The sequence below is a fragment of the Paralichthys olivaceus genome, chromosome 22, assembly GCF_024713975.1.
Source record: "Paralichthys olivaceus isolate ysfri-2021 chromosome 22, ASM2471397v2, whole genome shotgun sequence".
Taxonomy (NCBI): Eukaryota; Metazoa; Chordata; class Actinopteri; order Pleuronectiformes; family Paralichthyidae; genus Paralichthys; species Paralichthys olivaceus.
In genome coordinates this window covers 2,673,130-2,690,462 of record NC_091114.1, presented here as the reverse complement: position 1 = coordinate 2,690,462, position 17,333 = coordinate 2,673,130, and the positions used below count along the sequence as shown (strand labels likewise).

The following is a 17,333-nucleotide window of genomic DNA, read 5'->3' as shown; positions in this document are numbered from 1 at the left end:
GGGCAGCATGGTGCCTTTATGCGACGGGCAGTCGCTTGGAAACTGAACAAAGGTAAACATTACATAATGGAAAACAGGCCACAGTGAAACGCTCACTGTAAACCGTCCTGAATAAACAGTGTTTAATCAATACGGCCTCCTGGGTGTGTTTGCAATCAGATCAACACACACATCCGTTATATAGTCTACCCACAATTACAAAAATAATAAATATTTTAATAATACCACACAGTACAACCACACGTGTTATGATCGTTAATGGCCAAAATAAAAAAATAAACCCCCACTTCCGTTCAGAGCAGGTTCACAATATGACAACATGGTGTCTGTGTTCAAGAATATTCCTTTTGATGCCTTCCATTGCTGTCGAATTTTTCCCAACCATGATTGAACTTCATAAAAATAGGGGATTATTAACAAAATAATTTAATTTTGCTGCTAAGAAAGTCACAGGGATGTGTTTGAAAAAAATCAATGGACACGGATGTTGAATCGAGTTATATTGATAACAACAACTGGGGGTTTTATGTTATTGCACTTGAGCAAAGCCCTGCTGGTGTGGTTGAAGTGGAGATTTCGGAGGCTCAGCGGAGACTTTGAAGGCGTCTCAGCCCGACATGTTTTCCTCCTCCTCCTCCTCCTCCTCCTCCTCTCTCCTCAGTCCGCCTTGTTTCCAACCATCTCTGTCTTTCTCTCAGTGCTCCGCCGCTGAGTCAAGGTGACGACCCGTGTCCCGCTCTTGGGGAATTTTTATTTTTGAGGAAAGTCAGACGACGTCGACACCTTCGAGGGACAAGTCGAACCATCCGATCAGAGGCGACCGTCAATTTGTCTCGAAACCACAGCAAAAATGGATCCGATGACTCAGTCCGCGCAGATATCATCGTCGCAAGGGTTGGCCGATGGGCAAAATTCCGCTGCCAAAGATTCAAAGCTGTCCGGTAAGCAACAGCCTGACGTTACCTTAGCTAGCTAAATGTGAAATGCTAACTGCAACGTAAGGTCTTTGACATGAATCGCTGCTCATGTGTGCTTCGTGTTTACTCACAGGCATGTTCGCAGGTTAGCGCCATAGAAATGTAGCTATCGAATAATCGCATATATATTTTTTCTCATTCTGTCTGTTGTCGGTTGTGTGAGCTTGTTTCGGCTTTACAGAGAAACACCTGTGGTGGCTAACATATCCGGACATGCTCTTAACGGCGTGTCGCTTCGATCTGCCCACACTGCATGTGGTGCTATCGCCGAGCAAAAGCCCCTTTAAAGGATCTGTCAAAGTCAACCATGTTCCCTCGCTAACAGTAGCCGATGTGTCAGAGCATGAGGTGAGACACGTTACCGCACAAGACATTCGGCCCTGAATCATGGGCTGGTTCTGTTTGCTAATGAGCGGCGTTACACTGCTCGAATAATGAGGCTACTGTGGAAATGCATCCAAAATACATGCTGTTCAACGCTTTCCATGTCAGCCGAATTGAAGTGTGTCCCAACCACTGCTAATATTGTCAATATGTGCTTCACGTGCTAATCGAATTGTCTGTGTTTTAGGCGCTGAAACCTTAAAATGACAGTTTTGACAGTAGCCCCTGGTGTGACAAAAGCGTCATCGGCGATGCTCTGCACTGCAGATGCATTGTTACTGGGCAACTGCCAGCGAAGGGAGGACCTCTTAAAGGCGCATTGCCCCCTTTTTTTTTTGTGTGTGTCGTCTTCATAATAGTAACCGAACAAAGCATCAGGCCTCATGAGCTCCACTGCCATCATTCATTTCTCTCTAATAACTCATCATGCTCCTTGATGTAGTATTTGCAGTTTGTCAAGTTACAGGCGAGACGAGCCTAATCAACACAAAGGACCAGTGTTGTCTCCCATATCACAGGTTGTGTCAGGGAGTGGCAGCTTTGCCATCTGTGCGTATGTGTGCATGTATGTATGTGTGCAGATTTAAGCTGTCTGATTGGACTCCGTGGCTCAATCAGCCACCACACAAGAGCCATTTGAAAATCCTTGGAAGCCATGTTCAGTTAATGAAAAGGATTAAAAGGCTTAAAGAATTATGGCACATGTGTTCGTAGGGCGTCAGCTGAGTGTGGCAGGGTGTGGCGCATTGTGCTCTAGGGAGTTTGAACTTGGAGTATGAGATGATACAGGAAATTTCAAATGGAATTTACTAGGATTGCACCGTGATACGTACTGCATTCGGGTGCATTCATTTGTGCAGTGATCATGCGATTTTAGGATATGAGCAAAAACCTATGACCAAATTAATGTCAGGTTTCCCCGGCTAACTGAGGGGTGGAGGGAGGACTGTATATGTGGCGCAGATGAAGCTCCATGGCTAGCAGTTAAATGGCTGGGCCATTGTCCATTTTGAAAAAAGAACATCATTTTAAACCATTATCATCTTCACAATATTATAATTATCATTACAATATTGAAATACACTACTCTCCTTCCTTTCACGTCTTTATTTTCTTTGACTTTTAACATTTGTCACACTTCATTCTTTCTTAGCTCACCATCTGCGACAGATTTTGTTTCTGGTTGATTTCTGCTGGAAAGATGTTAGGAGACGCTAAACACAAATTTCCACTCTCCATGAATGAATTCCCTCTGTGGGAGCAGAACATGTTCTTCAGAAACTACTGCAGGTTAAACTGGACCAACCAAACACTTTTATGGCTGATTCGCTCTGACTCAGTAGAGACGGGCTCAAACAGTCACTAGCCCAGCAACCTACTAATGCTGCAAACAGCCAGTTACATAGTTACTCTCTCCATTAAGGACAAACTGCATTTTTAACACCTAAGCTTCAAAGAGATGTGAGAATATATTCAGTTTAGCACAAAAATGCTTATGTTCTACTCCCAATGTAGGGAAAGCGCTGATTGTAACATATGATGAAACTATTTTGTAAATTAAAGAACATCATATGTCATTATACCAATTCATATTAGCTGTTCCCAGGTGAGAACTGCACCAAAAGTAACCAATAAATCCCAGGCAGACAGGTCTTTGCAAATATACATTTGTCAGTTTATTAGGAACCCCTAGTTAAACTAATGCATTCTAGTATGCCACAGTATTGCAATAAATCCTCTTAATAAAGGTTCAAATGTTCAGCTTTCAGTGAAATTGTTTGAGAGGTGTGTTGTGATCATCTTGGAGGATGTGATGTGTGGTGCTGTAGAGCTGTATTGGGTTTCACAGTTAGTTATTTAGCCTACCTTCATTGATATATGGGGGTGGACTAAAAAATGAAAGCAGTAGTTTGGGTCTTTGTTTTTCATTCTCAATTTTGATACTGAGATTTAAATACTGCAAATGTACACATTTCATTTCCAAAGATTCCATCAGTCTCCTTGATCAGTATCAGTGTCACCGTTGAAAAAAACATAATCATTGACCCAAGCCTGTACTGTATACATCCCTGAATGACTGCCACATTCATACTATAGTTTTGTGCTTATCATAGAAATCTTTCTATAGATATCTGTACAAGGTTTATCTCCCAGTCTGTGGACGTCACAGATATAAGATGGCCTGCTCCGCCTTCGCAGCTTCTTCCTGCAGATGAGTCCCATTTCACTTGACTCGCACGCTGATGAGTGACACTAGTCACAAAGGAAGTGGCACACTTCATGATGAAGACCTAATTTCTTAAACTACATTGCATCAGATTTTCAGAGGAACTTGGCCATGGAATACATTTCTTCACTGCTGCATTATATTTAATCTCACAATCAGAAATGAGTCAATGTTTTTTTTTTTTCCCCTTACTTTCAACATAACACACTAGTTGCCCTCTCACCATTTATTCTGAGCTTACTGATTTATAATTTATATAACAACTGTTTTCATGTTTCCTAATCGAATCAGACTAACCTTTATTTTTAGGCATCAAAACCCAAGTTACATTCTGTTAATTTTCACAGTGGTCAGAGAAGAAAGCAGTAGAATATTGTTATATTCCTCAGTTTTTGGTATAGATATACATTATATTCTAATTGCTGTAGTTAGTAACATTCCAGTAAGTGAGAAATGCAACACAAAATGAATAAACACAAACTCATCCCTCCTAAAGCTGTAGTCAGTCTGGAAAAAGTTGGTCACATGCATGGATCAGATTTTTGTGACTATTCTCCTATCATTACCATCAGGGTTGTTTAATAATCTCATTTCACCACACCTAAAAGATCTTATTCACAGATTAAGATGGGTGTTCACGCCAAAGCACTTGAAAGTGAAACTTACAAGCAATGCTTCAAAGAACACGGAGTTCTTTCAGCCCCCCCCTCTCTCCACTTTCCTTTATAAGGCGACCGCCCCCCTCCCTATACACCCTGCTGGAGCAGACCATAGCACAGAGGTCAGCGAGGCAATCAGATAGCCCTCAGGGGTGGATAGGATAGCTTCAGCACCAGGGCAGAAATGGCAAGCACAGCCTTAGACCCACCCTGCACCATCACTTCCTATAAGGCAAAAGCGTTTTGCTTTGATGCCGTTTCTTTCCTATCTTTGCTCAAGAGTGTGAACTTTCATCTTGAGAGCATGTATTTCTTCATTTCGTGTTCAGATTTTGAAATGTTTTCACTCAAGTCCCCGTTGTCTCTTTCAAATACTTACCAAACCTCTACTCTCCCTCTACATGCAAGGAACCCCACAGTTACTCTGTATTTTCTTGGGAGGAGGTGCATGTGTGAATGCAAATGTCTGAGTGAGACCCTCCGCAGTTTCTGCGGACTTTGTCCCCCTGGCCTCTTAGTATAAACTCCGTAGAAATCCAGGAGAAGTCGATGTGAGAACACATCAGGGGATCCCTCGCTGGCAGCACATATGACTATATGCTGATATAGTTACTTTTGATGTTTGTTCTTTTCCAATTTATAAACCCTGACATTTTGTAAGTTGGAACACGTTCTACTAATTTTATTATTTGTTGCCTAGCCATGGGGTTTGCATAATTAATCATAGCATAATAAATACTTGAAAGCCAATCTTATTATCATACTCCTGTGGATCCCATGATCCATTTTGGCGAGTGATCCTCTGAACCTGGTTAAACAATGGCCACCTGTAAGGGACAATATCAGATGTAAACCAAGCACAGCATTCTGTTGCTTGCAGGATTTTGACAGGTTAAATTCTCAAAATGTCCCGGAGTGAGAGCAAAAATCTGAGTAAACAGGGTTTCGATGGAAAGCATTCCAAAATGTGGACTTGAAATGAAGAAGTAATGCTCACAATGAAAGACCACGCTCGAGAATAAAGATGGTAAAGAAACTCCATGCAAAGTGTAGTAAAGTGCAAAGGTGACTTCGATTCACATCTGTAAATTTAGGATTAAAAGCAGGAGCTGTTATTTGGTGTATAGACTGACTGCATGAAGGCAGTCTTAATGGGCCATTCACACATATGGATTAAAAAAGCTAGGACAGCAACAGCTGCTATTCACTGTGAACGAGACATGGCTTTACGCCTGCCGAGCTCAACTGGCTCAACTTTATTCAAATTTCCCCAAGCGACAGCCAGACCAGAGCCAATCGTGATCATCTTGATTCCAGCAGAAACTGAAGCACAGTTATTTACTACTCCTCTATATAAAATTGTTTTATTTTTAACTTCAAACATCCAAGGTTAAGTTATTAAACTCGTCCCAGTGCCAAAAAAACCACTCACATCGGCCATCTCTTATATTTGGTTGGTGGTCTTTGAAAGTAGATGTCTTATTTATTGTTGCCATATAAAAGTTAACTGTTGCATTTTATCTGCTCTGCTTCTGATAAAGACATTTGCCTATGATGCATTTTCACTCTCAATTCCAGATCTCTCTCTCTTCATAGTTCATAACTGTGGTTACACTTCAATTAGGTCTATGCTGAAAAGTATTGTTGTTCCATATGCAACCTGAATGTGAGAGCAGAATTATGAGCAATCTGAGGATATCTAGTGAACGTCCATCATTTAAGCAGCTTGGGTCCGGACTATCTTCACAGTTTGCCTTTCAAACATGAATAATGTAGCACGGGGGTTCTCTGCACAGACACGTTAGCAATAGCGAAAAATCCTCCGCAGGATTCAGGCTAGGGGTGGTGCATCAGGCCGAGGCAGGACGTCATCTATTAATTCTGCTGCAGAGATCACATGTTTTTGTTTACAGCACATCGACGCTGGCATCGCCTCTTATCACCACAAATGTTCTTGACATCTAGACAACAGGGTGATTTTCCACCAACAATCAATCTCTCCATCCGGCATCCCAAAGCGTCCTCGGGCAAAAACTGAAACCCAAATTGCCTGACGTTTCTACTTTCTTCTGCTGTGTTCAAAACTCATATCATCTCTAGATCTGTATGTTGGTGCATGTTGGCTTTAGCTCCACAGCTTGACATATTCCAACAGAAAGCATAGTTAATTTTGCAAAGACCTATTCACATAATGACCATTTCCATATTTTGCAATATATATATAATCTTATGCTCTTATTATGCTTATTTTGACCTATGGTTATATCCATAAATAGTTTTTTTGATAGTGAAAATGCATTCTATTATCTATATCTAATGTAAAAGGTTTTTTGTGAACCATGACATGGGATTATGCTTAAAAAGTGAAGGTGTGTTGTGTTGAGAGAGCTGTATGAATCTGACGGAATGTTGCGCTGCAAGGGCATAGCAACCCCAACCTGCTCGGCCTGTACCACCTCCAGTTTTGATGTATTGAAGGGAGATGCCGCACCTCCCTGAGTAAACCTGAAACTTTCACAGTGAACCTCCAGACAGACATTAGCCTTGCCTGAAAACAAGGCCTTGCATGCATTGGAGTCCATGTGCCAGTGAGAAAGCAAAATACAATCTGAGATGTCCAGCAGGAAGAACGGGCTTGCATGCACACTTGGAATGGATGCCAGATGGCATCATGTTGCATTGCAGCAAAGGTTCAACCATATTCAATTACTTTGCTGCATGATGCAGTCATTTTGGATGACCACCCAGCTGCATCTGCTCACTTCTCCCTTTCAAATGAATGAAAAGGACAGAGCGGTCAAAATCATGACTGGCTAGATTCACATTCAAACAAGCGTGTTAGCTACACATCACAAATAATCTTCATCCACACTACCACACTTGAAAATGCATTATCATCTGACCATTCACATACACTGGTCATGTACATGGCTGCGTAAACAGGAAGTATTCTCTACTCTGCAGCAACAAGCTACAAACTAGAAACAGCAATGGTGAAAGTGAGAGCAGGCACGCGGTGGAACTGTCACTGAAAGTAATTGTTAGCAATGCCTTGCATTCACTGCTGGTAGTCGAATCTTGACTGATAAGACTCAATCTGGAAGCAAGCGTTGTTCTCTGTGTCATTGTTTAAAAAAAGGCTTCATTTCTGCAACTCAAACTCCAGACTAGTGTGGACACCAGGTAGCCAAAGTGATGCATTTATAAACTAAAAGACAAGAGAATGAAGTGTGACTTCCTCTTAACCCTGACAGAGGCTGATTTCTGGATGGAAGCTGTCCAAACATGAAACGTTAAAGGTTGTAAAGTTACGTAGGTTATGATCATTGTTTGTTGAAACTTTGTTTAAGAGGTGTTGACATAATTATAATCATTTTGGAGGCTTTCATTTGTGGTGGTAGATCTGTGTGTGGGTTGCAGCCCTCTTAACACAGACTTACCACAAGATATGGGAGACAGGTTGAGAGGATTTTGCAAGAACATTAGCAATGTTGTGCTATATGGTCTTATTGACATCTATTTTCATGTTTGTAGGGGTTGATGTCAGTGCTCCATGCAGACCAGTCATTCTTTGGATAAAAGTGTCAGCTAAATGACATGTAGTAAAACAACAAACTGGAAGAAGCAGTTTTTTTTTCGCCCTGCCCGAGAGGATAATCAAACACAAGGAAAACGCTAGTTTAAGTTATCATTGTTTGTTGTAGCATTAACATTTTCCTCAATGAGAATTTAGAGGCCTCGCCCAAACAGTCCCAGACCAAAAGTATGTTGACAGGTGTGTTGGATAAGACTGCCCACATACTTGGTGTGTGGTTAACGTGAACTGGTTGTGTCTTGCTACTTTCTTTAGAACCAACATAAACTTTGTAAGAGGTACTTAAGAACAAATTGTCTTTTTGTAGTAGTTCATTTGTGGGACGCACTTCTATTTTCTCATAGCAATAATTTAAGCAAAGTGAGAAATGCTTTTGCCTGCTTCATAGGTAAAGGGTCCTCTTGGTCTTACCTGCATAGCAAATATAAGTGCATGTATTAAAGTTGGTGTACCTTAAGTGAAGTTAACAATGAGATCAAATGCATGGGCGTCTGTTAACTTCAACGTAAAAATAGAGTTGTTAAGGCTGGATAAGTTAACCTCTGATTTGAATGCCTTTATTTCCATGGTTGCAGTGGATAGGAGTTATTTTTCTTCTAGGATGATCATTCTTCTGTCCTTTTTATTTTTTCAGATTCCTTTCTTTCCTCTTCGCCTGTATCTCTCATTCAGTCTCCTCAAGGCAAGTGTATGGTTCTCTTACGCTGCTCGCCTGTTCTCCCTCTGTCCTGTACTCTCACGCTGGCCTGCTGCTATGCGCTACTTCATCCCTCTTTCAAGTGCCCCTCTCCTGCTTGTAACGGTCTATTTTTATTTAACAATAAAAATAAAAAGGACCTGCAAAGAATGCGGGAACATGATGAACTCCAGCTCTTAGTCTAGCTCCTTTCCTAGCTTGACAGGTCTTTAGCTGCCCTTCCTCCTATAAAACTAGTCATGTTCTACCCATCTGTCTCAGACACTGCTGACCTGCAGATGCTGGACTAATTGTATGTTAGCAGGGCAGCATAACTCCTGTTTTCAGTGACATATGGCGTGTGTAATTTTCTTCCCCACCCCCACCCCTGCTGCCACAAACTGCTATATTTAGATTATTGTAATGGCAATAGGAAATGTGTGTATGCATAGTCATAGTAAGAGAAGCAGGAGCTGAAACAGCAGAGCTTTTACAGGTATTTACACGCATGGTACATTTTGAATAATGTGCCTCAGTTGCCTTAGAAGTGATCGATCAAATTGGCAAAAATCCCCAGCAGTCAATGGGAAACCCCTATAACTCTGACTTAGAAGTCCCTGCAGCTTATTCTTGCTGATCTCCAGGATCTTTACAGGCGCCAAGAATTAGACCTGTAAAACGTTGCCTCTGCAGCTGTTAGCAATCTGATCCATTTCAGCCTGCTCCGCCTGCTAACGAGCATTATTTAGGTCAGCAGCCCTCACTCGGTTCAAGATAATCCCAAGATTGCCACCTTATTTTAAGAAAGCAGAGAAGTTCAAGTTCACATTGTGCACACAAGAGCAGAAACCTAAAAATGGATCAGGTTGATGTCCTGAGGGGATGGTCCTACCTTCTTGCTGCCCTAGTATCTAAGCCACCCTCTCTCAGCCCTCTTAGCAACCAGATCCCAGAGGATGAATGGCACTGGAGATGCCATCCACCACCCAGTGGCCTGGGCCTAGCATTTCCTGTGGCTGCTCACTCGCCCTCCTCCCCACAATCTGCTTTTAGCTTTTTAAGCTTTGTGCATGTCTCATATCCTTGCTTCAAGCATTCAAAAATAGGTTTTCTTTCATCAATTTGCTTCTTTATTTTCAGATTATTTTTGAGCTGTGGTTTTTATCACTGGTAGAAGTCCAGACTTGCGTGTGACTAAATGGTAGACAATACTGTGAAAGTATTGCTTGTTAAATTAGAATAGCATCGATGAGCCACAATGTATTTTAATCACATATCACAATTCAACACTTGAGACACAAGTCTTTCTAAATGAGGAATGACACAACATGACTCTGTAAATCTTGACCTATTATGAGCTCAACACGATAGCCAGGGCGTATACATAATCGAAAAACTCGAGTTACTGCGGACAGCAGTACATAAATCATTATATAAGTCAGACGAAAAACCTCATAGGCCTAAATAAGGAGATGGTACATGACTTGTGGCCTATTAGTAGGTAAGCTTACTTTCAGCTTTATCCAAACATGTTCATTAAACATCTTCATTAAGAAGTGATCAACATTCATATAAACTGGCCCTGCCTCTGTAGAAAATATATTCTCAAAAAACTATTTTACACAGTCATTTTAGAATTTGTTTACTAATAGGCTACAGGGCCAAAGGACTCTAGCACTGTTCATTCATGTGACCTAGTTTGAACAAGGCATTGTATTGTGGTGTAGGGTAGGAGGCAGTGCTAGCCAAGATAAAGTTGACCAGTCAGTTGGGCACTAGTATAAAAGTCTTGTCTACACATTAGCAGGGAAGGGTTTGGGTCATGGTATTGTAACACTTAAAGTAAAGAATATCTGAATATCTTTAATTATCTAGACAATATCAGCCAATCTCTAAATACCTTAATTAGTTCATTGCCATTGGTAGATAGAGGTTGTTTGATGTTTGGTGATGGTTGTTTGAAATGGGAGATCATCTGTGCTGAAAGGGATCATGTGATTGTTGAACGGTTGCTTAAAACATTTTTAGGAACTATGTAGTGTACACAATGGCCGGGGGGGGGGGGGGGGGTCTTGCCATCATAGTGATTATAAAATCCTCCTCAGCTTTGTGACTGAGTAAATTGTGTTTAAATGACCTCATCATCTGCGACAGGAGCAGCAGTATTATCTACGTGTGTGTCGGTGTGCAGGACTGCTTTTCATTTATAGTGAAATATACAAAAGAAACACAGCCTCGTTTTTTAATCAGAACTCTTGTCCATATCTGTGTTAGAGAGTTAGTGACAATTTGTTGTCTGGCCAGTTTTTGCAGAAGTATACAGAATGCACTCAGTCTGTCCTTCAAGAAAGTGTTTGATGGAATTTTGTCTCTGGCATTCATTCCAAATTGTATTGGATGGAATGAGCCTGAATGTATGTAAAGCTCAGGAGCTTGTCTGGATATGTTGAATGCAAAAAAAAAAAAAAAAGGAAAATTGGAGGTGTTACTTTTAAATATCAATGAACATCCAGGGAAAGTGGGTCAGTCTATGTTGTAGATAACAGGAGAAAACATTTTTATATCTCATCCTAAAGTCAGTCTCAACATTAACTTTTTTTACAACATTATTTAAGATTGATAATGTTTCCTGGGTCAACCAATGTAGGCTGATGTCCCTCTTGATAAGGTTTAGACCTAGGTTTAAGACCCAAGCAGATTTAGACTACACTGTAGACTGGAGTTTGCCTACGGCAAGAAGCAGAGTGACTGAGTGAGTTGTGTTGACACACACGACACGGATCCACTGTCTGAAAATGTCAATGTCAATCATTAGGTTTTTCAGTTTTCCTCTTAGTCTCAGTGACTGGCACTTTTGGTAGACACACTTAAAAAATTGAGGCCTTAAACACCAATCCATATATAACCCTATAAATACTTTAGGCTGACGCCAAAGTTTAGATTGCATGAAATTGGAGAGGAGTGTGATATTTGAGCAGACTTGACTCTACATTTTGTTAAAAAAAAAAAAAAATGCACATCAAATAAAATTTCATTTACATTAAATTAAACAATCTAATCAAATAATCACTGTAAAAATAGAAACAGCTGTCAGGCCTGCAAGTTTATAGTAAGTTATACACACTTGATATACAGGTTGCAACTGATGAACAGTGGCCATAGCCACACATGGTGATTTACAAGAACTCTCTCTGTCAGTGAGTTTTTTATTTCTTTTGCTGCTTCATTTGATCATCCAATAAATTAAGATACCATAATAAGTGCTTCTTGACGGTACCTTTGTGAATTACTTTAAAGCAGCATGCAAAAAGTGAAGATCCCATCTATTTCATGAATCTGCCTTACATTATCATAATGCAATGCATGATTGCTTGGGCTGCAACATTAATGTCTCGCTGAAATATAGAAGTGCATAAGATTTTAGTGACTGTGATTTGTATGACCTTCCCTCCTCTTTCCTCTTCGCTTTCATTCTTCATGCATGGTGATGCAGACAAAAGAGTTGTCCTGGGCTCTGAAAAGCCCTGTGAAGTTGTAGCGACATCCCTACGCTTTCCTTCTCAACCTGGCTCATTCACACCTGGTCACTATGCGAGTGAGGCAGGGCCACCAGATGGACAGCCAGATTCACCAATAAAGACATCACCGGTTTCTGAGCGAATAAAGGCATTGGAAGCTCTTGCGGCCAAAAAGAAGGAACCTGACTTTAGAAGTGAGGGAGGTTTCTCTCACTTCAGAGATCGCCACTATGACAAGTCTCCCACTGAAATACAAAAATCTCCCACTGAAACCCCCAAATCTCCCAGTGAAACCTCAAAATCTCCCACTGAAACCCCAAAATCTCCCACTGAAACCCCAAAATCTCCCACTGAGATAATCGTACCAACTAACCAGAAAAAAGTCGGGTCTGTTGAGAAGGAGTCACCAGAATCCCCTTTTGAAGTACTTGGAGATTTAAGACAAGTGAATGAATTTGAAGAAACAGAAGTGTGGATGAAGGCTCATTTACCTCCTGTGCCTGACTTCGATGCTGTAGATCTAATCAAAAGTACCCTGGTTTCCAGTACTGTTACATTAAAGGAAAAGGAGGAGACTGACGTAGTTTTGCCCGATACTCCTGCTAGCTTTGCTGGAGTCCCTGATGCTTTCATGGATTCTCCTATTGTAACTTCAGAACTGAAGGCTGAGATAAGTGATGCACATAAGCAAGAGGAGGAGGCAGAGTTTGACCTTACTTTTTTGCCAACAGCCTACATGTGGGATCAGCAGGAAAAAGCAGTCGTCCAGGTTCAAGCAAATCCTGATTCAGAGCTTCCAGCGTCACCTGCTCCTCCTGCAGGCTTTGAATCCCCATCTCCTCTTATCGCCCCACCAATTGACATGAATGATAAACAGAATGTTTTGCATGACAAGAAGACCACTTCTGGAGATCTGGAGCCGCCAGAAGCAAGTGAAGCAGACAGCTCAGGAGAGTCAGATGATACTGTCATTGAAGATGGTGTCATTGTCCCTACATCAGTTCCCATTACATCATCTGAACCCGCACTTTCAAATGATCCCACCACTGCCCCTGCCTCGACAGCTCCTGATCTCCCCACTGAGGAAAAGGTGACCCCTCCACCAAGGTCAGAGCGGAAGTTAATGCAGGTTCCGACAATCAATGTTATTGAGACAGATGAACCAAATTACAGTGAAGAGGAGATGGAAATGGAGCTTGAAGCAGATGAAGATGAGGATTATGAAGTTGTAAAAGATTCAACCAGAGAAGCTCCAAAATCCCCTGAACCAGAGGACAGTGAAAATGAACAACCCAAGACACGCCCCTTAGAAACTGAAATCATGGAAGGCTACTCTCCTCCATCCTCACCTGTGGACTCTGATGGTGAATACAGTCCTAAACACAAGATTCTTAAAGCTCTTCCAGAAGCGTACCACCAGGAGCCTAAATCTGTGCCAGAGGCCCCACCCGATCCAACTGTTTCAAAGGACTCTGAATCTGACTTTTCCCAAGCACATTTCATGAAGTCAGAGAGTACTTTTAATAAAGTAAATGATGAACCCTTACCTTTCATAGTCCCAAAAGAAGAAGTGGACCTCCCAGACAATGATGACGAATGGTCAGATGAAGCACAAGATATGCTGGTTAAATCTTGCAGTACAAATCTTGCGTCCAAGGAATCAGTTCCTTCCATCCAATCCGAATTGGATTTGAGTAGCAACACAGCTGTAAAAGAGACTTGCGTGGAAGTAGCTTCCCACTCTAAAACCAGCTTCATTCAAGATGAGATATATGACAGAGAGTCTTTTGATTACGATTATGATCGATCCTCGCCTGTGGATGAGCAGTTTCTTTCTGACCCTTCTAAAATCCACGTTCAAACACTGAATTCAAGCCCTGCACAAAATAATGTTCTGGAGAACAAACAGGACTCTCAAACTCTCGATGACTTTACTTCACCGAATTATTGTGAGACATTAAGCAGCATCAATGAGCCAGATTTCAATAATATAACGCCCACAGATGATGTTTCAGATAACATTGCAAATGGAAACTCTCTCCCAGCACAGAAAATTGACACCGAGATCCAGCATGACGTGAAACCAGGTGTCCTCGAACCTGAGGCAACAAGGATCCCAGAGAGTATTGACCCTGACAGCGCAGTTTTGGAGCGTACAGATAGCTTTGTGGAGTTTATGAGAGAGTGCCTGAAATCTAGGCAGGATGAAGAACCTGACAACCAGCACCAAAGTGTTCTCTCCGAGTCCAAGTTCTGTGAAACTGATTGGTCTATCTCCCAGTCCCCACCAACCATGGTGATGGATCTTGAACAAGAACAACTTACTATCAGTGCTCTCAAAGAGCTGGGCAGCAGTCAAGAGGAGGAGGAGTTGGCATCTCTTCAGTCTAAGCTTCCTGACGAGGACAAAGCTAATTCCAATGCTACAGTTATAGAGCCGTCTTCCAATACATCAGTTCCTACCCCTCCATGTTCCCAAAGTGAACATGCAATCGACAGCATATATTCCAAAGAGGTGGAAGCCATTGATGAATGGGTAGCTGAAGCCTATCATCTTGCTGAGCATGTCTTGACTGCGATACTAACCCACTTATCAGGTAACGCCCCTTCTTTTAGGGCACTAGGCCTTCTAAGCTAATGCAGTTACCTCGATAGGATCCCTTTACTCACTTGCCCCTTGTAACTGCCTGCTCCTTTTCAAGATTCTCTTCTCTGTTCATACATTGTATTTGTGTAGACGTATGTTTTTAGGCAAGAAGAAAAAATGCAGCCCCCTGTTGATCGCAGGAGAACTTTTTTTTAACCATTCCCTACTTTTGGCCTTTAGTGTAGACCTTAGTATGCTTTAAACAACCTAGTTCAAACCGAACCATAAAAAGATGGACAACATTTCTCCACATTCACCCGTTTCAAAAATGAAGCTAAAGTATCCTGGATACGAGTACCACATATTTTTCAATTGGAGCTAGAGTCTGCGTGGTATTGTGGTCTTGCTAATACACACCAATCAAGTCAGAAATCCATCTGTCATTATGAGGATTTGCATATTTTTTATAGCATCAAATAGACATTTAAAAACTGAACTCAGACGCGGAAACATTTGAAGATTCATACAGATGTTTTACAACTTCCTACAGAGTTTACTCATTCTATTGTTTATCAAAATTGGAGAATTCAGTTCTTTTGAAGCAAGTGAAGACATTTGGCATGCACTAATACAACCCATATTTGATACGAGGGCAAATTTTACTACAGCATGATATCACATGTGCATCAAATGCCAAAAAGCAGTGAAATGTAGCACTCAAGTAACTGGATCATGTGTCTTTGTGTCAGAATGTCTTAATGCCTGATATATCAAGGAATACTGGATACAGCTCATCACCTTTTAAGCTTACATGTAATGCTGAATAGCTTTTCAAAATGATGAAAGAGATGATATCATTGGATGTGATATTGCCTCCCCTTATTTATATGTTAGATAATACTGTGTGAAGTATTTATTTACATTGACACCTAAGGGCCTGCTGCACACAAATATTTCTCTTGAAAGTCGTAGAGGCTTATTGGAGAGGATGCTAAAGCTGTAGGCAGTGCAGTTGTCCCAGTGATAATAGTAATCAAAGCACAGGGACTACCCTGTTGACTACCATGTGCTATATTGACACTAAGGCAGCTTATGGTCCAGTGATTCCCATTCATTTTGAGCTTATGACCCTCCTCTGCCCTCTGTCCTTTACAGCTCGGCAGTGGTCCATAAAAAGAGTGAGTGTGGGGTTTAATATGGTGGCGCAGTGTTGGCTTGCAAGAACCTTGGAAGTCATGTGGTGCCGTCAATCCTTAGTGTCAGGTTTCTGCCTTTGTGCAACTTTCCACAGTGCACTTGGTGAAAACAATGACATGATTAAAAGATAAGGTACCAAAACAAAGTGATGCAAAAGTAATATAAGTAAGATTTTACTTATAAAGGACTTCCTGGTTAAATACAGATTAAACACAACAAATGAAAATAAAGTCCTCTAGAGCAACCTTAATGCAAATTATTTTGGTAATGCTTCCTCTCTTCTTCACTATAGACATGAGAGCTGATTTAAACCACTCTAATAATTATTACGAATACTCTTCACTTCAAATCGTGAAGGTCAGAATACTGGAATGTATTAAGTCCCTTTCACACTGAACAAAAATAAATCCCACTGACACCATAGCTTTTTTTCCTCAGCGAGAAAGGGTTTAAATAACTCAAATTCCGAGCAATATAATGGAAACAATGCAGTTTTGTTGCATTCATCTATAACGTCTCAGACTATTTGCCATCGTCGTCCATTCTGTTCTCGTTTGCTTACAAACCTTGGTTTTTGGCAGCTTTGTGACTCCCCAGAAATTCAAAAGGAAAATTGTTCTACTGGCAAAGGGAAAGGAATCTATTGTCTTTTTTAGTGGATATAGCCACATTAAAAAAAACTGCATAGACTCTTAAAAGGTGTTTTATTTCAGGAGTAACAACTCCTGCCAGTTCTGCACTACCCGCTATTTTCTGCAAACATGATCTCCATTCCACACACACAGAGACGCAGAGGTTGGTATGCAGACAGTGATCCTAACACATTCAGCGGTACGTCTCCATCTGTGTTGAATATGTTCTCTTGGATTTGGCAGAGAACAGTGCAGAGTGCTCGTGCTGCAGCAAAGGTTTGCTGAAGAAGCATACAATGTGTCATGAAGTATCAGACATTCGAGTGTCATAATTGGTCTTATTCATCGTTCTGTGAAGCCTCTAAACAAAGCACAACATCTTTTGAATCTTTTCTGAAACTGAAGAGGAAGCTCTGTTTTATATGCGCTCTATAGAGGGGCATGTGTTGTCCTGTCCTCCCCCTCTAGCCATGAGCTTGTTCTATTTTAAAGCTTCACTGCAGTGCTGCTCCTCAGTAGGATATTAGGCGGGGTACAAGGTGTGTTTATTTCAGTTGGTGTGCTGCTTGTCATACTGACCATTTTCTGACCAAAGTCGAAAAAAAATCCACTACACCCTTCTATTTGTGAAATCCACATAGTTATAAGCTGAAGGGGTTCTGACTTTTCTATATGGACTTACTGATGCCAAACTTGTTGTCGGGGCTTCACAGATTAGTGGAATTCAGGCCATTTTTGTTCAGACTGGTGTTAATCATCTGTGTGAAGTTTGGTTAAGTGGAGGAGAAGCACATCAAACTGAACCTGTGTCAGTGTTTGGTATTTGACTAAGCTGCCTGACATCAACCTGTAATTTCTTTTTTGTTGGGGCTGTTATCTGG

At 41.2% G+C, this 17,333-nt stretch overlaps 1 protein-coding gene across 3 annotated transcripts in view; it reads left to right on the top strand.

Annotated features, from left to right (window-relative positions):
* Positions 1-284: 284 nt before the first annotated feature.
* The window catches only part of rtn3 (reticulon 3), a 28,953-nt gene continuing 11,904 nt past the window's right edge, over positions 285-17,333 (top strand). Inside the window, exons 1-3 of one of the 3 annotated variants that reach the window (XM_020100164.2) lie at positions 656-941; positions 8,477-8,524; positions 12,012-14,633. In XM_020100164.2, coding sequence (XP_019955723.2) covers positions 851-941; positions 8,477-8,524; positions 12,012-14,633 — 2,761 coding nt within the window. In that variant the 5' untranslated portion in view covers positions 656-850. Of the gene's footprint in view, positions 942-8,476; positions 8,525-12,011; positions 14,634-17,333 lie in introns of all 3 variants that reach the window. The other 2 variants (XM_020100162.2, XM_020100163.2) reach the window with 2 other exon arrangements.